Source organism: Mustela nigripes, chromosome 16, assembly GCF_022355385.1.
Source record: "Mustela nigripes isolate SB6536 chromosome 16, MUSNIG.SB6536, whole genome shotgun sequence".
NCBI classification, from domain to species: Eukaryota; Metazoa; Chordata; class Mammalia; order Carnivora; family Mustelidae; genus Mustela; species Mustela nigripes.
Genome location: NC_081572.1, coordinates 35,288,633 through 35,313,320, shown reverse-complemented (window position 1 = coordinate 35,313,320; position 24,688 = coordinate 35,288,633). Strand labels below are relative to the sequence as shown.

General features: G+C 37.5%; 1 protein-coding gene across 2 annotated transcripts in view; it reads right to left on the bottom strand.

Annotated features, from left to right (window-relative positions):
* USP32 (ubiquitin specific peptidase 32) overlaps window positions 1-24,688 on the bottom strand; it is a 221,581-nt gene that overhangs the window by 139,975 nt on the left and 56,918 nt on the right. For both annotated transcript variants that reach the window (XM_059380701.1, XM_059380702.1), the window contains exon 2: window positions 11,124-11,251. In XM_059380701.1, the coding sequence (XP_059236684.1) occupies window positions 11,124-11,251 (128 nt within the window). The remainder of the gene's footprint in view (window positions 1-11,123; window positions 11,252-24,688) is intronic.

The window sequence follows — 24,688 nt, the reverse complement described above, 5'->3', positions numbered from 1 at the left end:
CCCTTCCTCAAGCACAAAAGCAAAGAAGCCTTGCCAAAACAAAATAACCCAGGATACCTCTGTACATTACTTATTTACATCTGATGGACTGTCCAACTGATAACTAATCCTAGGATTAACTGGACAAACCAGATTACTAATTCTGCCTGTCTTAGGTAACTTCCTGCTTGTACCACACCAAAAAGCAAGTTCTGAGATTCGGTCTCGACCTCTTTTCTCATCTCTAGATATCTTGTCTATTTAAGTGTATTCAAATACACAACGACATGTCATACTCAGAGTATAAACTACAGTGTCACTAGACATTAGTGAGGTAAATTATTAGTATACCCTCTCAATTAGCTTGGGAGTGGTTTAAAATAATTAACTAATTTCTTTGAAATTCTGGGTTGTAACTTCCCATCCACTAACTAGCTTCCTTTTTTTTTTTTTTTTTTTTAAGATTTTACCCATTTATTTGACAGAGAGAGAGAGATCACAAGTAGGGAGAGAGGCAGGCAGAGAGGGGGAAGCAGGATCCCTGCTGAGCAGAGAGCCTAATGTGGGCCTTGATCTCAGGACCCTGAGACCATGACCTGAGCTGAAGGCAGAGGCTTAACCCACTGAGCCCCCAGCCACCCTACTAGCTTCCTTTAAAGCAAGTGTCTGTCCCTGATCTAGTCCCATCCCAATGAAGAAGCTGCAGTCTCCTTAGATCCACAGGTGCTTTGAAGAAGCTTCAAAACTTCTGTTAAACCGGGACGCCTGGGTGGCTCAGTTGGTTAAGCAGCTGCCTTCGGCTCAGGTCATGATCCCAGCGTCCTGGGATCGAGTCCCACATCGGGCTCCTTGCTCCGCAGGGAGCCTGCTTCTCCCTCTGACTCTGCCTTCCACTCTGTCTGCCTGTGCTCGCTCTCACGCTCTCTCTCTTACAAATAAATAAATAATAAAATCTTTAAAAAAAAAAAAAAAAAAAAAAACTTCTGTTAAACCAGAATCTTCAGGTTCAACCACAAGGTTTCAAGTCAAAACTGCTCTCCTTGGAGTCAGTGTCTCGGAATTCTGCCTATGGAGGCTTTTCTTCTTCATGTTTTCACACCTTAATGCATGATAATAAGATTGGATCCTTGTCCTCACAACTGGCTCCCTGTCCTACCTTATTATCCTTACTTTTCTTAGATACTGATTATCCTGGACCTTCTATTTCTAACAATCTCAATCTGGAATCTCCTTGCTTTTAACTTCAATTTTCTACACGTTTAACTCAATATGTAACTTCAAATCAAGAGTGAAAAGGCAGAGTTCCAAATTTATCATTGAGAAGTCTTCCCTTTCACTGCCTCAACCTTCCCAGCCTAACCTAGCCCACATCCTTTCCTACTCCATTCCAGGCTGATTTCAAAGACCACTAAAACATAAATTTAACTGCATTTCTAACTTTTCTAATTACAATCAAGCTGTTCATACACCTAATTCCTACAACCACTGTGATCAAAGGTTTGGAAGTTCTTTTGCCTCAGAGCTTAAGTGACTAGGAAAAAACTTTGAAATAAATTAATCGGTTAGGGGGCACCTGGGTGGCTCAGTGGATTAAAGCCTCTGCCTTCGGCTCAGGTCATGAACCCAGGGTCCTGAGATCGGGCCCTGCATCCAGCTCTCTGCTCAGCAGGCAGCCTGCTCTCCCCTCTCTCCCTCTGCCTGCCTCTCTGCCTACTTGTGATCTCTGTCTGTCAAATAAATAAATAAAATCTTAAAAAAAAAATTAATCAGTTAGAACTAAAACCCAAATATCCTAACTGTAAGGGAGTCAATTTTTATATTTCAGGCTCTCTTTTCCAAGTAGTATTAGTATTCTTTCTGAAAATCCAATTAAATGTTTAACAAAGTTTTTGAGGGATAACTGAGGTACAATAAACTGCACATATTTAAAGTATACAAATGACCAGTTTTGTAATGGCATGTCATACCTCTGAAACTATCGCCAAAATCAAAAAAACTAGTAAACTCCAAACTGTCCTCATGTCCCTCTGTAATCTCTCTCCCTCTTCCCCGTGCACCACCAACACCCAGTAAGCTTCCTTTCAAGATAGAGAACTTTGCAACTTCTAGAATTTTACATGAATGAAATCATAAGCATATATTCTATTTTTACTTGGATTCTTTCACTTAGCACAGTGATTCTGAAATTCGTTCATGTTTTTGCTTATATCAATAGATCTTCCTTTTTTTACATCTTCCTTTTTACTGCTGAGTCATCAAGTACAATTTTTCAAAGTAGTTAAAAGAAAATCTTCATTGTGAATACATTTTACTGTATTTATGATGAACAGAACAGATATTTTTAATATGCTTCTATTTTAAAGGAAAGAATGTCATGGAAAGACTACCCAATGAAAAGATGTATTTCAGTAGTATATCATCACTGGGGGGAAAAAAAAGAATTAAAAACTTCAATTATCTAACTTTTAGCAGCTACAAATACAGGACAAAATTTCTTTAAAGCATTCCCATGGATGGGATGTCTGGTTGACTCAGTCAGTTGTTAGGCATCTGCCTTCGGCTCAGGTCATGATCTCAGGGTCCTACATTTTAATCTAAATACTGAATGTAGTTACTCACAGTAGTCAAAGAAGAAAGTCTTAGAAGATAATAGCAACCATATACAAGGCAAACAAAATGGTTCCATTTCTGTGACAATTTTATTAGGCAGCTCCTCAGTAAAATAAGCCTATTTTTATTCCATCTATGGGCCTGGGGAGAAAGGGGAAAAAGTTAAGAATTCAGATGTCTCCCTCTATATTCACTCAAGTTTAGCAAATACTAGTTGCTTTTCCCACCATTTAGAATTATTGTTTTTTAAAGATTTTATTTAGTTATTTGACAGACAAACAGCAAGAGAGGGAACACAAGCAGGGGGAGTAGGAGAGGGAGAAACGGGCTCTCTGGCACGTGGGGCTCAATCCCAGGACATTGGGATCATGACCTGAGCTGAAGGCAGACACTTAACAACTGCCAACCAGGCTCCCCTAGAATTATTTTTATATGAATGTTAAGATTTTTCTATTTTATAAAAATTTTTTAAAGAGTTTATTCATTTCTTTGACAGAGACAGACACAACTGAGAGAGGGAACACAAGCAGGGGGAGTGGGAGAGTGAGAAGCAGGCTTCCCACGGAGCAGGGAGCCCAATGTGGGGCTTGATCCCAGGACCCCAGGATCATTACCTGAGCCAAAGGCAGATGCTTAACAACTGAGCCACCCAGGTGCCCTAAATGTTATGATTTCTATAGTCAAACCTAGCTAAATCTTATCAGCTAAATTTTTGCAGAGTTTTTAACATAGTTATAAATTAAATCAACCTTATTTTACCTTTATTACGCCAATTAAGGAAGATGCTATTGGACAGATGTGTTTAACAAGACTGACTTTAACAGGATATACTGATTATTTTCACCAATTACACCAGTCATATCGGTAGCTCAGTTAATACATCAAGGATTTGAGTGATTATGTGTAAGTTATTTTCTGTAAAAGTATTTTTTAGTTCTAATATAAGTAACTTCTCTGACATATGCAATACAATTTACAACATTCGTAATTTACACAATGTACTTGATATAATGCTTTATATAAGAAGTTCACTAATTCCATTATGCTTAATGACATGTCAGTTCTTCTATAAACTTTTTTTTTTAATATTTATTTATTTATTTGAGAGAGAGTGAGAGGGAGATTGAGAGCAAGCATGTGCACACACACAAGCTGATGCATACAGGGAGAGGAAGAGAATCCTCAAGAGACTCCCCACTGCAGCCTCAAACTCAAGGTCCTGAAATCATGACCTGAGCCAAAATCAAGAATTGGACACTCAACTGAATAAGTCACCCGGACACTCCTATAAACTGTTTCTCAATAGTTTATGAAGCTATTTAAAAATCACTCTAGAGTAAAACTTGGCAGTTAAGACCCATAAAGACATAAAAATTTTTTTTTTAATTTTAAGAAAAGAACCATAAAGACAATAATGCATTTTTTTAAAAGTCCATACATAATTTTACAAGTGGGTAGAATATTCTGTTAATATTTTCACCTAATAAAATCCTTGGTATCTTTTCTGTCTAGTCTTTCAAAGAGAAATACTGGAAAACCATGAAACTTATGAACTAGCATAAATATTACACTGAGAACAAAAACCAATGCAATTAAAATCAAGTTTAGTGAATGTTTTACAGATTCTGCTTACAGAGAAAGATTTTAAACCAGTATCCTACCTAGTGTTCTCCTGTCAGCTTATAATGTCAAGATCAGGATTTACAGTAATAAATGTTACACAGTTAGCTACTCTTCTCTGGCTGATATAAGCAATTATTTTGGATATCACAAAAGTCAATGATCTGTAGCACCTAGCACTAACAATCAATGACTAGCGTTGTCAAGAAAGTTGTTAGCCATCATTCTAGTAAATCCAACATAAAGGAATGTACTAAGTAATACAGATCAACTAACAAAAAAACAAATACTAATCATAATTCTGTGGTCAGTCCCCCTAAACCTTGACTATACAATAACTACGTCCCCAGTCCCAAGGGGCATCTAAATGAATATGAACACTTCAGTGTAAATTTACCACCACTAGTGGAAAATACTCTACTAATCAACTGTTTTTACATGTTGATCACTATCTCTGTAAACACTTTAGGCTCTAAGATTGCTTTCACTTAACATGTGCATTTTCCTCTAATTTGGAAAAGGTTAAATGTTCAAAGATTGCAAAAATTAGCAAAGCTAATTGACTTCACAAATATTGGTTTTCTGGTCATTCTTTTTTTTTTTTTTAAGATTTTTTAAACTTATTTGACAGAGGGAAAGATCACAAGTAGGCAGAGAGGAGGCAGAGAGGGGGGGGGAAGCAGGCTCCCTGCCAGGCAGAGAGCCCATTATGGGGCTCGATCCCAGGACCCCAAGATCATGACCTAAGCCGAAGGCAGAGGCTTAACCCACTGACGCACCCAGGTGCCCCTGGTCATTCTTGTAATAGGATTTTGCAGAATAATATATTTTATATATATATATATATATATATATATATATATATATATATAACTACTATATATATTTTATATATATATATATATAACTACTTTTTTTTAAAGATTTTGTTTATTTATTTGACAGATGGAGATCACAGAGAAGCAGGCAGAGAGAGAGGAGGAAGCAGGCTCCCTGCTGAGCAGAGGGCCCGATGTGGGGTTGGACCCAGGACCCTGGGACCATGACCTGAGCCGAAGGCAGAGGCTTTAACCCACTGAGCCACCCACGTGTGTCCCTATCTATAACTACTTTTAAAAAAGCATTAATAAATGCTCATTAAGTTTACACTATACGCACAGCACTCTGGGGCATATTTTTTAAAAGTCATGAAGTTGGCCCATCAAGAACTGCAACTTGGTTCAGAGACAAGATTTAAATGAACAAGCCGTCACTTCATAAAATGTTGTTACATAGCAGAGGCAGGCTTTAGAACCTGTAAGGAATGGGAGAAAAACAATGTGAGCTGAAACTGTCAGCGGCAGCTGTAAAGAGAAAGGTGGAACGGTACTACTATATTCAACAGTCATCCAGAATCGACATAAATCCTGAGATAGAGATTTAAGAATTTTTCGTTTAAAAAAAAAAAAAAAAGTTAATGAGTAGCTATTCCAAATTCACTTGCCTAGCCGATTTTGTAAATGGTGAAAACTACTTTTAATTTTTTTTAAAGGTTTTATTTATTTATTTGACAGACAGAGATCACAAGCAGGCAGACAGGCAGGCAGAGAGAGGGAGAGGAGGAAGCAGACTCCCTGCAGAGCAGAGAGCCCGATGCGGGACTCAATTCCAGGCCCCTGAGATCATGACCCAAGCCAAAGGCAGAGGCTTAACTCACTGAGCCACCCAGGCGCCCCTGAAAACTACTTTTAAGTGAATGTGAAAATAATAGGAAGTGATTACAAATTAATACTACATGGAAATATTATGTTATTAGAATTTCTTTGGGAGGAGAGGAGTTGGGGGATGGGTGGCACCCAAAAGAAGCACTGGATTATTAAGAGTTAGTGGTCTTGGTTCAGAAAAGGCCAATTTCAAGTATTACACATTTTTCATTTACTTACCCCATACTTCATTTGACTTTGTTATCTCAAGGCCCTCAAATTCTATTCATCTGATATTCTACTCAAATAATACATGGTTATATTACAAGCAAGATCAGAATTGCATCAAAATATTAATTACACTAATCTATTCTAGAAACAATGAGACAAATGAAATCAATGCTTAAATTCCAAAACTTGTAAACTGTCATGAGTTTTTATTCCTTATCCAAAATGTCTTAGAATTTATCACAGTAAGTCTTCAGACAAAGTTAAAAAAAAAAAAAATGAGAGTTCAGTTCAATCCTAAATAAATCTTTCTTTTACTCTAAAAATATACAGCGACTCTCTTCTAGAAAATAATTTAGAAACTCGTACTGCTTCTTAATTAACATATTAAGGACTAAAGTTACTTTTTAATTCATCATCCTTTTCTACTAAGATTCCAAAAATACCTTCCCCTTACTTTTCAAAGATGTTATTACTTTTACTTTAAAGGAAAACACTGATTAACCAGGGAATGAAGTTCTCTCTCTATCCACAACTGGCAGCTGAAATGGTTCCTGTGGCTTTTCGTATAGAGATACTGGCATTAAAGTAATGCAGTTGTGCCTTAAAACATTAATTTCAGAATCTCACCAAGAGTGGGTGACCCCCTTCACACAAATTTAAGGCTGAAGCTCTCCATAGGATTTTAAGAAAGGTCTCACAAGGCCATCTCTTTATTTATAAATCCAATCATTTAATTTATTTCCCTGAAGCTGTAGAATGCAGACCTCCATTCTGAGTCTATCTACACATTAAAACTAAATTCAAGCTTCAAAACTACCTGAGTAGACCTATAACTTCCATTTTATTTAAAATGTAGCATTTCCCCTTCAGCAATTAACTTTGTCTCTGCAACTATGAATTATACTAATAAATTCTCTCCCATTCCCAAACACACACAAAAGCTGGTAAAGTCTATCTATCTTTGAGAGACAGCTAAAATAAAACACAAGCTGAATGTTGAAACTGCTCCAAAACTGAGCTTAAATGAGGTTCACTCAACCTTTTGAGACCACGGTATGAGAAACTATGACTTCCTTTCCTGAGAAAAGACCAGGGATCAATTAAAGATAAAAATATTAGCTCCTTATCATACTTCACAATTTACACAATGAATTATACTTACTAATCAATATCCACATGCTATTAGTACCCATCCTCACTTAAAATAAGCCTATGTCAGTAAATAAAATGGCAAAAAAGGCTAATATCATCACTAACAGCATTTACAGAAATCATGCGTTTTAACACTATCGCAAAAAAAGGTTAATATCATCACTAAAAGCATTTACAGAATTCATGTGTTTTAGCACAGTGCTAGATTTTACACAAAAAAGTGTCAACTACAATTGAATTGAAACTTGAAATTATCATTGTGGACTTTACAATTTAACATTAAGATTGCTCTTGTAAAATAATTAGTTTAATTATTCTAGCTAGTGAAGGCTCTTAACAGAGATTCCAAAGGACAGAGCAAGATTCCTGAAGCAGTTTTGGGTGAAATCAAATTTATGAGAGATTCACATAAAGATGATGTTGCACGGAGTTCCACTTCTACCTTCAATGTAAAGTATCCGCAAGAGTGTTACTTCTAACTTAAAAACCAGAAAAAGCCAAATAAACTATCATATTACAATATTTCTTGAGCCTGTCAGAGGCAATGAAATAGCCTGGCATCCCAGGAAGGACAGATTCCTCCAAAACACGAGACGCATGAATTGACTCTCCAATAGCAGAACACAGGAAGAAGATGCAGCTGCTATACACGTGAGTAAGAAAAAAATCAACCAGAATTTTAACAAGTATATTTTCCATTTCTACAGAGTTGGCTATTCTTAACATTTCATAAAACTGAGTTAAAAATGGGTCTTCTGTGTTTGACTTCTTTGACTCAGCATGTTTGTCCATGCACATATCAAAAAACTTCATTCCTTTTATTAACAAACAATATTCTGTTAATACGGATTTACTACATTTTGTTCAGCCAATAGACATCTGAGTTGTACAACTAAACTTATAAAGCATTTTTTTTAGAGATTTTATTTATTTATTTGACAGAGAGAGATCACAAGCAGGCAGAGAGGCAGGCAGAGAGAGAGGAGGAGGAAGCAGGCTCCCTGCCGAGCAGAGAGCCCGATGCGGGACTCGATCCCAGGACCCTGAGATCATGACCTGAGCCGAAGGCAGCGGCTTAACCCACTGAGCCACCCAGGCACCCCTTATAAAGCATTTTAAAAAATTAAAAATTAAATGCAAAAACTTCCTAATTTCGTAAGTCAGAAGACTTAAAATATTGTTAAAATGGTAATACTCCCCAAACCAATTTACAGATTCTATGCATCCCCTATCAAAGTCCCAGGTGCCTTTTTTGCATAAATTGACAAGATGATCCTAAAATTCATATGTGAATACAAAGAACCTAGAATAGACACGACTTGGAAAAGAAGATTAAAGTTGGAAGTTAGAAGAATAACATGTTTTGGGGGCACCTGGGAGGCTCAATCAGTAAAGCACCTGAGTGTGGCTCAGGTCAAGATCTCAGGGTCTCAGGGGATGGAGCCTGTTTGTCCCTCTGCTTCCCCCTCACTCATGCTTCAGAGCGTGGCGTGCCCACTCGCTCTCTGTTTAGTAAAAAAACAAAATCTTAAAAAAAAAAAAAAAAAGAACATGTTTTGACTTCAAATCTTCTACAAAACTAGAGTAATCAAGAAAACGTGATACTGATTCAAAGAGAGACACAAATATCAATGGAAAAGAACTGAGAGCCAGAAATAAAAACTTTATGTTTATGGTCAACTGATTTTCAACAATTTTAACAACAGTGACAAGACAATTCAACGGGGAAAGAACAGTCTTTTTAACAAATGGTACAAAAGCTGGAGAACTACTTGCAGAAGAATGAAGCTGAACTCCTTATCCCATACATAAAATTAATACAAAATGGAAGAGACCTAAATTGAAGAGCTAAAACTCTTAGAGGAAAAACAGAAAAATAAATCTTTATGACCTTGGGTTATGCGATGATTTATTTACTTTTTTCTTTTTTGGGGAGGGAGGGGCCATGATTTCTTAAATACAATACATAAAACACAATGATAAAAGGAAAAATAAGTAAGTTGGACTTCACCAAAATTTAGAAGTTTTGTGTTACAAAGGGTACCATCTAGAGAGTGAAAAGACAACCTATAAAATGGGAGGGTATATTTGCAAATCATGTATCTTATAAGAGACTTGTATACAGAATATATAAAGAGCTCTTATAACTCAATGTATACATGTAAATCTTTATATATGATCCAGAAAGACAAGTGAGATATTCTGACTTAATTTTTTCCCAGTACCATGAATTATATTCAGTTTGACAGTTTTGACTTTAAGAAAGGAGGTGAAGGGAGACAAAGGCTGAAGGTAGTATATATTTGAATTTGGAATATTTTAATTATTATGGACTCAGAAGACCCTTCCTCATCTGCCAATTTATATTATCTCATACACTGTTAGTCATATCCTAAAATAAAATAAATTCCAGAATTTGATATACAAGCATTTAAGACAAAAAGATTGAAAGAAACAGGCAAAAGAACTCACACTGAAAAAAGAAAACCCAATATAGTATTAAGAAAAAAAGTTAACTTTGTCATAAATCCAAAACAATGGCAGAGGTACATAATTTTACAAAACAAATACATTAAGGAGAATTAATGCAACATATATATTCCCACCAAAAAAAAAAAAAAAGATAAAATTTAGAAATGTAAACTCTGTATTATGTAAACCACAGGTTTAAAAGCACACAACCCATGTTAGAAATTGAAACTGTCACTATAGGGCACCTGGGTGGCTCAGTGAGTTAAGCCTGTCTTCAGCTCAGGTCATGATCTCTGGGTCCTGAGATCAAGCTCTCTGCTCAGCAGGGAGCCTGCTTCTCTCTCTCTGCCTACTTATGATCTCTGTCTGTCAAATAAATAAATAAAATCGTTTTTTAAAAAAAGAAAAAAAAACTGTCACTAATTAAGAATGGTGAATTATGGGGGTGCCTGGGTGGCTCAGTTGCTAGTGTTTGTCTTTGTTAAGTGTCTGTCCTGGGATAGAGCCCTGCATCAGGCTTCCTGCTCAGAGGAAGCCTGCTTCTACCTCTCTCACTCCCCCTGCTTGTATTCCCTCTCTGTCTGTCTGTCTGTCTCTCTCTGTCAAATAAATAAGAATCTTTAAAAAAAAAAAAAAAAAAAAAAAGAAGGGTGAATTATGGTTCTTTGTTAATATACTAAGCTTTAATTCCTATAATTTTCAGTGTTTAAATTAACATTTTCAACGTTTTATTCTCATTGCACATTTGGAAAAACAAAATGCATATCTGTGTATGTAGCTATAAAATAGTTAACTTACTATTTTTAGAAAGGGTATATTTATATCAACTTAGGACATCTTATCTCTATCTAAAATATTTAGTAGAAATTAAATAAGTCTTTACAAGTTCCAATAAGCTAGTGTTTCATTTACAACATTTAATTTTATAGAATTAATTTAATGAGGATTTGCTCTATGGAAAGGTTTTCTTTAACAAAAAATTTTAAAAACATACTCCTGGCACATGGGTGGCTCAGTGGGTTAAGCCTCTGCCTTCGGCTCAGGTCACGATCTAAAAACATACTCCTAACATAAAATATATATGTCAGAATAATGAAGTTTATATCAATAAGAAGTCAGTCATACAAATGGTCCCATGGTTACAATCAGTGGCTACTGAAGCTCAGAAGAATAAAAGCAGAAGAACTGTAGATCCGTGTTACTCCCATTTGGCCTTGAAAAACATAGTCATACTGACATCTAAAATAAGACCTGTTTACTTACTCAGGAAGAAAAATAACTGTAGGGAAGATTACACATGTTAAGACCAGAAAGCTCCTCAAGAACTCAGACTGGTGGACAACCATCTCAAAGGAAAACTGAGAATACAAAGATTACCTCAGCAACTTTTGGAGGCACTCCATCCCCAAGCACTTCCCTGATGAAGCAGTGCTGGCCCATATAGTATGAGAGTCCACAGGTCCGCTTAAAGGCATCTTTCAGTCGTTTCAGCTCTACATCTGTAACTGCAATTCAGAAATTGAAGAGGGTAAGAAACCAGAAGAGAAAAGAAGTCTCTCAAAAGCTTCATTTTTTTTAAAAGTAAGTGTTGGCAAGGATGTGGAAAAAAGGGAACCCCTGTGCATTGCTGGTGGGAATGTAAATTGGTGTAGCCACAATGGAACATTTCGGAAGTTCCTCAAAAAATTAAAAACAGAAATACCATATGATTCAGCAGTCTACTTCTGAGTATTTCCCCCTCATACACACACTTCACAGTAGCCAAAGAAAACAAAAACACTGATTTCAAAAGACAGATGCACCCCTATGTTCATTGCAGCATTATGTACAAGAGCCGAATTTTGGAAGCAACCTAAATTTATTAAATTAATAAAAATAAATGGGTATGGGGTGCCTGGATGGCTCAGTTAAGTGGCTGACTCTTGATTTCAGCTCAGGTCTTGATCTCGGGGTCCTGAGACCAAGCCTCGTGTTGGGCTCTGTGCTCAGCATGGAACCTGCTGGAGAGTCTCTCTCTCTCCCTCTATCTCTGCCTCTCCCCCAACTCACAAGCACATGCCTGCACTCTCTCTCTCTCTCTCTCTCTCAAAATGAAGAAATAAAATCTTTTAAAAACAGATGAATGAATAAAGATAAGAGGTGTGTGTGTGTGGGTATGTGTGTATGTGTATATACACATACATATATATGCAATAAAGAATATTACTCAGCCATGAAAAAGAACAAAATCTTGCCATTTGCAACAATTTGGATGGATGTCGAGGGTATTTATTCTAAGCAAAATAAGTCTGACAGAGAAAGACAAATACTGTAGGACTGCACTTATATGTGGAATCCAAGAAACAAAACAAACGAAACAGAAACAGACTCATAAATACAAAGAACAAACTGGTGGTTGCCAGAGAGACAGATTAAGGGATGGATAAAACAGGTGAAGGGGATAAAGAGGTACAAACTTCCAGCTATAAAATAAGTAAGTCACAGGGATATAAAGAGCGGCACTGGGAATATAGTTAATACTGTATTAACATTGTATAACAAGCACTCATAATGTATATAAATGTTGAATCACTATGTTGTATACCTGAAACTAATAAAATATTGTATGCCAACTATACTTCAACTTCCTTTGGGATAAAAATTGTATTATTTATATTCCTTAAGCACTTATATCCATATGGAGGACACTCTCCAAGTTTAGCTTAGATTTTGTCATCGTTTACAAAGAAAATAATCTATGAATTGATTATTGTAACAACCTAATTATTTTTAGACATCTGCTATCAAAAAAATTACCAAGTCATTATTTTAGACATTTTGAAGACTTTTTTTTTTTCACCAATTAGAACAGTATCTGTCTATAAGGACAAGAAAAATACTTTTTAATAGTATGCAGTCAGTTCAGGGATCATAATGGAGGCACAGATAGGTACATAAAAAAGGTAGGTACCTTTAGCCCATGTGGAAGAAAGAGAAGACTCTGGACAGAGAGGATAATTACATAAAAATGTAAAGGCTAACCAAAGCAAAAGAAACAAGGGTATACCAGGCAGAGATGACAGTTTGTTACAAAGTACAAGGACGAATGGAGTGTATGGAATTGTATGTTACTAGAACAAAATAAACAAGGCAGGAAGTAGTAAGCTATAAACCTAGGGTAAAAGTCATTTGACCAAGTCATAGAAATTTTGCTCTGTCATAATATAGGAAGGAATATAGTCAGACACAATTCAGATACAAATTCCACGCAGACAGGAAACAGGACATGTCAGATACAATTCAGACAGTCCATTCTACTAGTAGTATAGAGAAGCAAAAAGTAGACTAATACAAGAAGAAAAGGAGAAGCTGCATCTGGGAAAATGTCTATGAAGAAAAGTCAGTAGAACCTGGAGGCTGACTGAGAAGCAATCTAGGATAATATTCATGGTTCTAGTCAGGGAAACTTGAAGGATGGTGATATCATGTAGAAAGGGAATGTAAGAAAAGATAAGTGAGGAAGAAAAGATGATAAACTCTGGTAAGAATATACTGTATATGAAAAACCTGGGAAAATTCAGTGGGTTTTTACAATTATGAGTGTAAAGCTTAGCTGAGAGGTTTGAAGAGAGTCATCAGCACACAGATGACAGTTAAAATCATAAATAAGAAGCACAGTAAGTCAGAGACAAAACTGTAAGAAACCAATGCTTACAGAATCTGCAGAAAAAGAAAAATACTCTAAGAATATTGATAAGGAACAGTTAGAACAGGAAAAACAAGAAAGTATAGTCTCCAAAGGACAAGAAAAAGGAACTGGTCTACAGTTTCACACAAGGCAGAAAGGACCAACAAAATAAGGACCGAAGAGTCTCTGGCACATCTATTATCATTCAATAAATGTTTGTAGTAGGGAAAGAAACATGGGTCTGACCATTTGTAGGGCAATGATAAGAAAATATGAACTGGGGTGCCTGGGTGGCTCAGTGGGTTAAAGCCTCTGCCTTCAGCTCAGGTCATGATGCCAGGGTCCTGGGATCGAGCCCCGCATCAGGCTCTCTGCTCGACGAGGAGCCTGCTTCCTCCTCCTCTCTCTCTCTTTGCCTGTCTCTCTGCCTACTTGTGATCTGTCTGTCAAAAAAATAAAAATAAAAATAAGAACTAATACTTGAATAAGTAACTAGAGAAAAATGTAAATACTACATGCTTAATTCATTAAAAATTGGAGTCATACTATTAACATCCTCAATATAGTCATTTTTTTCCTCATAAGAATGCAAAAGTGAGGGAGGCATGGGTGGCTCAGTCAGTTAGGCATTGGATTCTTGATTTCAGCTTGGGTCATGATCTCGGGGTCATGAGATCAGATCCCGTGTGAAGTGGAGGCTGCTTGAGATTCTCTCCCTTCCCCTCTGCCCCGCCCATGATGTGTGCACACTCCCTTTAAAAAAAAAAAAAAAAGTGAATGCAAAAGTAAAGAACAGAACAAAGCTCAATCTCATGAACTATGGTAATGGTAAAGAAATTACTTCAGTTATTGAAATACATATTTCTTCAAGATGGCTGATTGCATTAACAGCTTTACTAACAAATTAGAATGCTCACAGTCTAGTGGAAGAGATAAGAAAAATCAATCATTGGGATATAAAATGATAATCTCATACACTGTTGGTTTCAGATCATTTGAAGAACTATTTAGTAGTATGTTTAAAAAATAGCAGACTATTGACTAATGAACTTACTCATTTATAACATGAGAAAATGTATATAATAAGCTTTTCTTTTTTTTTAAGATTTTATTTATTTATTTGACAGACAGAGATCACAAGTAGGCAGAGAGGCAGGCAGATAGACAGTGAGAAGCAGGCTCCCTGCAGAGCAGAGAGCCCGAAGCAGGACTCAATCCCAGGACTCTGGAAATCATGACCTGAGCCAAAGGCAGAGGCTTTAACCCACTAAGCGACCCAGGCGCCCCTGTAATGAGCATTTTTTTAAAGATTTTTATTTATTTATTTATTTATTTGATAGACAGAGAGAGATCACAAGTAGGCAGAGAGGCAGGCAGAGAGAGAGGGGGAAGCAGGCTCCCCGCCGAGCAGAGAGCCCAATGTGGGTCTTGATCCCAGGACCCTGAGATCATGACCCGAGCTGAAGGCAGAGGCTTAAACCACTGAGCCACCCAGGCACCCCTGTAATGAGCTTTTTAAAGCACTTATAAAAAGCAAGTGATGTCTATCAACACAAGACAGACTGAGTCTAAGTTACTGTATATACTAGAAATAGAATATTAAACACTAAAATACTGCCACAGATCCGTATTTACTGAAAATAAACAGCATTTTTATTTATTCAAAATAAACAGACTAACAATTGGCTCAAATGTAGACAAGGAGTACATACATAAAAGTGTTCACTTCTGTACAACTGAAATTTTGAAAACCTTAAAAATGAAAATTTAGGAGGACTACAATCCCGGCTGGGTCATTCCTTATCCCTGGAACCTTCTGTAAGATGGCAGTTTGCAGAGTATGTACCTTACTGGGTGGCTGGGAGAATTCTGTTCACTAATGCAAACTGCTCAGAACAGTGCCTGAGTTCTAGAAAGCCATCTAAATGTTATTTACTGTGGCTGTCATTATCATATATGTGTGATGAGAACAGCCTCCTATAACTGCTGTGAGAATAACATGAAATAAAATGAAATTATATCATACTTCCAATACTCTAACAGCTTCACATACTTTTATTTAAACTAAAGTGCCTAATGAATATAAAGCATATAATAGGTGAGGTCTACTACACCCAGACATTCAATAAATGGTACCTATTTTAAAAATGAAATAACAAAAAAATAAAAATTTAGGCAGATGGAAAATAGACTAGGATCAAGCTTAGTAAAATTTTAAAGCAGGAAAACATAACATTAATGTAGTTATTTTAGTTTTAGAAAGAAAAAACAACTTCAGGTAAAAAATGGAAAACTAAACACATTTTTTAAAAATTCATTTATTCAAGAGAGTGAGAGTATAAACAAGGGGAGCAGGAGGAAGAGGAAGCCACAGGCTCCCCGCTGAGCAGGGTGCCTGATACATGGCTCGATCCCAGAACCTTGGGATCATGACCTGAGCCGAAGGCAAATGCTTAACTGAGCCAAAGGCAGATGAGATGCTTAACCAACTTGAGGCACCCATGCATCCCTGAACGCATTTTTTAAAAAATCTCTTCTCAGGTGCAGCTGTGTGATTCAGTCAATTTACTGTCTAACTCTTGATTTCAGCTCCGGTCGTGACCTCAGGGTCATGAGAGCAAACCCATGTGGGGCTCCATGCTCAGTGAGGAGTTCGACTGGGATTCTCTTCCCCTCCCTTTGCCCCTCCCCCTGCTCACACTTCCTCTCAAATAAATAAAATCATTTTTTAAAAAAATCTCCTGGGGCACCTGGGTGGCTCAGTGGGTTAAGCCGCTGCCTTCGGCTCAGGTCATGATCTCAGGGTCCTGGGATCGAGTCCCGCATCGGGCTTCCTGCTGAGCAGGGAGCCTGCTTCCCTCTCTCTCTCTCTGCCTGTTTTTCTGTCTACTGTGATATCTCTCTGTCAAATAAATAAATAAAATCTTAAAAAAAAAAAAAAAAACTTTTGTCTCTCTAGACTTCACTAAAACTACAGCAAGAATAAAAGGATATAAATTCACAAGAACAAAGGGAAGAGAAAAGTGAGGACCTATGAGTCAAATTTTTCTGTGACCATCAAGTGTTTGGAGGAGTGGTGACCTATCTATGCAGACCAAAGACCTGAAACCTAAGCACTAGCAGTTGAGAAATATGAACAAGAAGCAAACTAATTTACCTATTTTACCCTATTCAGAGCACCCCCCAAAAAAGGCTCAGGAACTGATGGTACCAATTACCACCAAAGGCGGGAGTGGGAGGGGTAGGTGGTAATGGGGGAGATAAAGAGAGACTGACTGGTTGAAAGTCTGTATGAAAAGTGGTTAGACCAGACCCTCAGGTCTAACCTTGAAGCAGGACGTAGTCAGGCACAAGCTACAACTTTCACACAAACCTTTTAGATATAGATATATATTTAAAAAGGCCAGAGATACATTCTCCAAAGCATCTGAGGTAGAAAGGCTCCATACATGGAAACAGCAGGTTTACCTGAGAGCTGTAAGAATAATCAGAAATGAAAAAAGGTCAAGATTAAGTGAGCATCTGTATTCCTTGCCCTACTGAGACATAGGTATCACGTAGGCAGAATAAATAGGATTCTTCCCCGAAGAAAAGTAAATGATAGCAGAACATATGCCTACTGCTACTGACATGGAGTGAGAGGAGACTCTATTCCCTCCTTAGAAATGGCTGAGTTCCCAACTAATTACCCAATAGGAAAATCCCATAAGTCAAGTGACAAATTCAAACACATTAGTCATCCAATCAATGTTTAATGTACACTTTTAAAAATAAATGGGCAGTTTGGGAGTTCTTACAAACTTAAGCATATACTTACTTATCCTATAACCCAGCAATTCTACTCCTTGTTATTTACCCAAGAGAAATGAAAATACTGTATAAAAATGTACACAAGAGTTGTATTAATAATAGCCAAAACACTAGAAACAACTCCTTTGTCCATACACAGGTGAATAAATGTAGTATATCCATACAATGGAGTAGTATTCTGCAATAGAAATTAAGAAACTGATCACGCAACATAAATGAGTCTCAAAAGTGATACTGAGCAAAAGAAACTAGGCACAAAAGAACATACTATATGACCACATTATATGAAAGTCTTTTTTTTTTTTTTTCTTAAAGATTTTATTTAGTTGACAGAGATCACAAGTAGGCGGAGAGGCAGAGCAGAGGGCTGAGCAGAGGGCCCGATGCGGGGCCCGATCCCGGGACCCTGGGATCATGATCTGAGCCGAAGGCAGAACCTTTAACCCACTGAGCCACCCAGGCGCCCCATTATATGAAAGTCTTAAAGAGGCAAAACTAACTATGGTGGCAAAGATGGTGACTGACCAGTGGTGGAGTAAAGGGTATGTGGGTAGAAATATAAGGAACAGACTGAAAAGAGGTAGGAAGGAACTCTTCTAAGGTGATGGAAATGTTTTATACATTTGCCTGGTGTGCTGATTACACAAGAAAATACATTTGTCAAAACTAATTAAACTGATTATATTATATCCTCAATTATATTGAGGAAGATACCAACAAGGAAGGTACCAAAACAAACAAGGGTTGTTAGTGGGGATAACAGAAATAATGAAGAAGGAAGAAAAAGGGTGCCTGGGTGGCTCAGTGGGTTAAGCCGCTGCCTTCGGCTCAGGTCATGATCTCAGGGTCCTGGGATCGAGTCCCGCATCGGGCTTTCTGCTCAGCAGGGAGCCTGCTTCCCTCTCTCTCTCTCTCTCTGCCTGCTTCTCCATCTACTTGTGATTTCTCTCTGTCAAATAAATAAATAAAATCTTTAAAAAAAAAAAAAAAAGAAGGAAGAAAAAAACAATACTAAAACCTCCAAATATTCTTAGAGAAGGATAAAAGGAAAATTAAATTACATCCAAATAAGCACTATAAAATATAGTAATGAGAAAGTAACAATAATCTCTTGGACCCCCTTCCCAGCAGCTGTAAGAAAATGTTCTTCATCAAAATAAGGGGATAAACAAAAGAAAAGGGACCTGGAAAACACTGACTCCAGCATGAGAGAGGTAAAGGATGGCTGATCGTGATATGACACCCCAGGATGACAACTACACAGTAGGCCTAGAGGATAGGACCAGATTAGAAATGAAGAAGGGTTCCAGAAAAAAAAGAAAGAGAGCAGGACGGTACAAGTGATACATCTGACCACAGTGGGAATAGCTTGAAGAGGTATTTCACCTTCAAAAAATAAATCTCGGGAGGGGGTTTGGGAGAAGGGGGTGGGATTATGGACATTGGGGAGGGTATGTGATTTGGTGAGTGCTGTGAAGTGTGTAAACCTGGTGATTCACAGACCTGTACCCCTGGGGATAAAAATATATGTTTATAAAAAATAAAAAATTAAAAAAATAAAAAAATAAAAAAAAAATAAAAAAAAATAAATAAATCTCAAGGATTAGTTTTACTTTAGGTTTCTCTTAACAACCTAAAAAATTCGAAGCCTTTCAAAGTACAACAATACAGGCTTGAACTGCATCGGTCCACTTATACGTGGACTTTTCTTTTCAATAAAGACATTGAAAAATTTTTTAGAGATTTGCAATTTGGAAAAACAGATGAACTGTACAGCCTAGAAATATAAAAGAAAACTGAAAGGTATGTCATGAATGCATTAAATATATGTAGATACTTGTCTACTTTACCATTTACTATCATAAAATATACAAAATTAGAAAAAGTTAAAATTTCTCAAAACTTACACACACTTACAGACCGTACTTGGTGCCATTCTGAGAGAAATGCAAACAAGTGTAAAAATGCGGTATTAAATCATAACTGCATAAAATTAACTGTAGTACATACTGTACAACTGTTAATAATTTTGTAGCCACCTCCTGTTGCTATTATAGTGAGCTCAAGTGTCAGAACATCTGCTTAAAATACCGTGTGCTGCTAATCATTTCTTCGTGAATAGTTAATCTCTCTAGTAAATTGTGTATCACAGTAAAAAGTGATCTCTCATGGTTCTCATGTATTTTTCATCACATTTAGTGCAAAACCCTAAGCCTTGAGTATCACCAGGGGGCCCATACGAAGTGCTGCTAGTGGGCTGGAAGTGCTCCCAAGAAAGAGAAAAGTCATACCATTTTAAGAAAAAGCTGAATTGCCTGATATGTACCACACAGTGAGGTCTACAGCTGCGGCTGCCCACTATTTGAAGATAAATGAATCCACTGTAAGGATCATTATTTTAAAAAGGCTGGGGTAGGGGGTAGATTCATGAACCCTCTCTACATCTGTGCCAGCAGGAGTGAAAACCTTATACTTTTTGTGAAATACCTTTTTATCTCGTACTGAAAATGCAGCTTTTATGTGGGTGCAGGTTGTTAATAAGAAAGGCGTACCTGTAGACTCTAACATGATTCAAGAAAAATCAAAGTCACCAGATGACAACTTATGGCAAAAGGAAGATGGAAGGATCTAGTCAAGCTGACGAATTTAATCCCAGCAAAGGATGGTTTGGAAAAAAGAGGTCTGCCTTAAAACATGTCAACAAGGGGACGCCTGGGTGGCTCAGTGGGTTAAGCCTCTGCCTAGAGCTCAGGTCATGATTTCAGGGTCCTGGGATCGAACCCTGCATTGGGCTCTCTGCTTGGCAGGGAGCCTGCTTCTCTCTCTCTCTCTCTCTCTCTCTCTGCCTGCCTCTCTGCCTACTCGTGGTCTCTTTCTATCAAGGAAATAAAATCTTTTTTTAAAAAAATGTCAACAAGAAAAGCAGTTTCTGCTGACCAAAAGGCAGCAGATGAATTCCCAGATGCCATTTAGAAAACCATTGAAGAGAAGGGTATCTGTCGAGCAAGTTTTTAATGCAGATCTAAGTGTCCTATCCTGGGGATGCAGGGGCACACAGGGAGGGTAGAATGCCGCAAAGAATATTTATTGGTAAGGAAGAGAAGCAAGCACCGGGATTTAAGATAGGAAGAGACAAGCTAATTCTACTGTTTTGTACAATGCACTTGGGTTCATGATGCACTTGGGTTCATGGTCAGGACTGCCCTTATCTCTAAAGTTGCTAACACCTGATGCTTGAAGGAAAAAGATAAACATCAGTCATTGGGCTATACAACAAAGTCTCTCCACTACGAGAACCCGTTCCATCAATGCTCTATCCCTATAGTCAGAAGTATCTTGCCAATAAGGGTCTACTTTTTAAAGTTCTTCCTATTCTCATCCTTATTAAATTTTGAACATTGGACCCTGTGGCCAGGACTGCTATTGTTGCTGCTCCTGACAACACTACTGCGACTCCTACCACCTATGCCAAATGCTTCTGCACAAGTTCCAGCCTCTGTATCACCAGGTCCTGAGTCAGAGTCTGGCATGTGGTCATCTGAGTGGTGAAGCCATAAGGAGTCATGTCCACCTGCAAGAATATCAGGGAAACTGGGTCTTCCCCTCTAACGGATGGAGGTGGGCTCCACCCCAATCAAGACCCTTTAAAAAAAAAAAAAAGTCTTTAAGTGTGAAATCCCTTTACACAGGAAGAGGGGTACAAACTCTTGGGGTGGACGCTGTGATTGAGGAATGGAAGAACAGTAACAAATTTCAATTTTTGGAGCAGTGATCTCAGACTAGAACTTTATCTGGTACATCGTAGGCACTCAGATTTGCTTAGACAAAAGAGTGACTAGCAAATCATATTTTTCAAATGAAAAAATACTTTTGATATTGAACAATGCCCCTGGGTGCCCAGAACCCTATGAGTACAACACCAAAGGTGTAAAAGTGATCTACCTGCCCCCAAATGCAATGTCTCTAGTTCAACCTCTGTATCAGGGGGTCAGGTCATAAGAAGTCATAAAGCTCATTACATATGGTATTCTTTGGAAAGGATTGTCAATGCTATGGAAGAGAACATATTAGAGAGGCCTGGAAAGATTACACCACTGAAGATGCCACCACTGTTATAGAAAAAGCAGCAAAAGCCATCAGAGCCTGAAACAATAAAATCTGGCTGGAGAAAACTGTGTCCAAATGTTACAGGTGCCTTCACAAGATTTACAAAAGAGCCAATCAAGGAAACCATGAAAGAGATTGTAGATATTAAAAAAAAAAAAAAAAAAAAAAAAAGGGGGAAAAAAAAGAAAAAAAAAAAGGAATTTGAAAAAAAAAAAAAAAAAAAAAAAAAAAAAAGTGGGGGATAAAGAGTTTCAAGATAGGGATCTTGGAAAAATTCAAGAACAAATAGACACCACACCAGCACCACCAGAAAGCAGAACTTGACGGAGACAATACAATGGAGATACAGGTTTCCAAACTGGAGCTAGATGATGAGAAACAAGATCTAAAAGAAGCAGGGCCCGAAAACAAATTGACATTAGACAATTTAGCAGAAGGATTTCAATTAGTCAAGACTATTTTGAATTCTTTTATGACCTGGACCCTCCTATGATACGGGCACTAAAACTAAAGCAAATAGTGGAAGAAGGATTGGTACCGTTATCATGCTGACATCTCTACATGATGCTTTAAAAAACCGAAAAAGCAAAAAAATCGGGCAGAAATTACAATGCATTTCCATAAAGTTCTACCAAGTGTACCTGCCTCTTCTGCTTCCTCTTCCACGTCCTCCACATCCTCTGCCTCTACCACCCCTGAGACAGCAAGACAGCCCCTCCTCTTCCTCCTCCTCAGCCAACTCAATATGAAGACAATGAGGAAGACCTTTATGATAATCTACTTTTACTTAATGAATAGTAAGTAACTGTCGGTCAAAGTTAAAAAGCTTTTCTTGTGTATATGTGTTTCTTTGTATGAAAATCTAGTACAGTTACTAGATACATACAGTTATGGCAAGAACTGTAGGTGTTTTTGTCATCATCATCTAACTATTCATCATGTAGAACACCGTGTACAAAACTCATATGGAAGTGGATAGCCTATCTTTATGTATGCATGAAGTGGACGATATTTCTTTTAATTTTTTAATTAACATATAATGTATTATTTGCCCCAGGGGTAAAGGTCTGTGAATCATCAGGCTTACACAATTCACAGCACTCACCATAGTGAATGGTATTTCATATAAAATCAGTAATGTGTTAGTTTTTATTGTTTTTATGACTTTTCTTTGAAAGAAGTATGTTATTGATACAGTATGCCTCTCTCATAATTGGAAACACTGTATTATCAGACTATGATCACAGGTATGTTTTTTAATGTGACAATGAATTATGAAAAGGACTATAATAATGGATGCCATGAAAACTGTTTAATGACTCATTCATTAGAATAACTTCATTAGGCTAAGCTACTATGAAACAAATGGATCAATAACACCAGGTTACCATAAGCAATCATATTGCTTCTTCATTATCAATGTATGAATTGTTAAGCCTGTAAATATGAATTTGTTTTTCACATTATTTTTTCATTTTTGATGCCTAGTGTTAGTAATACATATAACATCTACAATGTTTTGTATTATACACAATAATATTAATGTGGGTACTCACAGAAGATTCATCTTGTAAACATATGACACAAACTTAAAATATCAATAAAAACAGTACAGTGCTGTAGATGTTATTTCCTCTTCCTTGTGATTCTTAATAATGTTTTCTCTAGCTTACCTTAAGAATACAATATATAGGGATGCCTGGGTGGCTCAGTGGGTTAAAGCCTCTGCCTTCGGCTCAGGTCATGATCCCAGGGTCCTGGGATAGAGCCCCACCATAGGGCTCTCTGCTCAGCAGGGAGCCTACTTTCTCCCTCTCTCTTTGCCTGCCTCTCTGCCTACTTGTGATCTCTGTCTGCCAAATAAATAAATAAAATCTTAAAAAAAAATACAATATACAATACATATAACGTGCAAGATATGTGTTAATTTACTGTTTATGTAATCGGTAAAGCTTCCAGTCAACAGCACGCTATTAACTGTTAAGATTTTGTGGAATCAAGAGCACCTGGCTGGCTCAGTGGATACAGTATGTGATTCTTGATCTCGGGGTTATGAGTTCAAGCCTCACATTGGAGAGAGATTACTTTAAAAAATTTTTTTCAGTAATCACAATTTTATGTGAATTTCTGATTGCCCAGGGGGTCAGTGCCCATAGCCCCCAAGGGTCAAAGGTCAACCGTACACCTATAACATTCTGTCATGAGAGTTAAGAAACCATCCAGAATCTTATTGAAAGCTATAGGGACAGAACCATAATCCCTCCTCAAACAGGAAGTGTGAACAGAAGACAACAACAAGGAAACACCAAAGGTAAAAACAGAAGGGCAAAATATTTTTTCTCATATCAAAAATGATTTTCAGGGGTGCCTAGGTGGCTCAGTGGGTTAAAGCTCTGCCTTCGGCTCAGGTCCTGATCCTAGGGTCCTGGGATCAAGCCCCGCATCAGGCTCTCTGTTCAGCGGAGAGCCTGCTTCCTCCTCTCTCTCTGCCTGCCTCTCTGCCTACTTGTGATTTCTATCTGTCAAATAAATAAATAAATCTTTAAAAAAAAATGACTTTCAGGGAAATTTAACACAAATCTCATCACAAAAAAGCTCTGGTGACTTCAAGACATCTCAGTTTTGGGGCGCCTGGGTGGCTCAGTGGGTTAAGCCGCTGCCTTCGGCTCAGGTCATGATCCTAGGGTCCTGGGATCGAGCCCCACATCGGGCTCTCTGCTCAGCAGGGAGCCTGCTTCCTCTTCTCTCTCTGCCTGCCTCTCTGCCTACTTGTGATCTCTCTCTGTCAAATAAATAAATAAAATCTTAAAAAAAAAAAGACATCTCAGTTTTTAAAATATTTAGTTGCTGAGAATTAGCAATTCACAAATAACAAGATCTGGTAAGAAAAAGAAGTACTTGATAATCACTTTCTGATTGTAGCACTGAGGCAGCAAAAGCAATTACACAGAAAGGACCAATACTGGACCAGAGATAAAACAAAGACTATGGTATTCACTAGTGAAACAGAATCCTTCTAGAAAGACCATCTTAAAATGCAAAACATAAAAATTAAAATATTACAAGCTATTGAGCCCTTACTTATCATATGCTCAAACACTGTGCTATGCAATGGGGAATACAAATCTAAAAATAATCAACTCTACCTTCAAGGAATTCATGGCTAAGAGACAGATTCATGAATAAATAATGACAATATAATAAATATAAAAGACACAGCTGGGCACAAGAACACCTAAAAAGAGAAGAAGAGTGCTTGCTCTAAAACTACACTACTAAGTTGTGCTCTAAACACAACTTACAGGGCGCCTGGGTGGCTCAGTGGGTTAAGCTGCTGCCTTTGGCTCAGGTCATGATC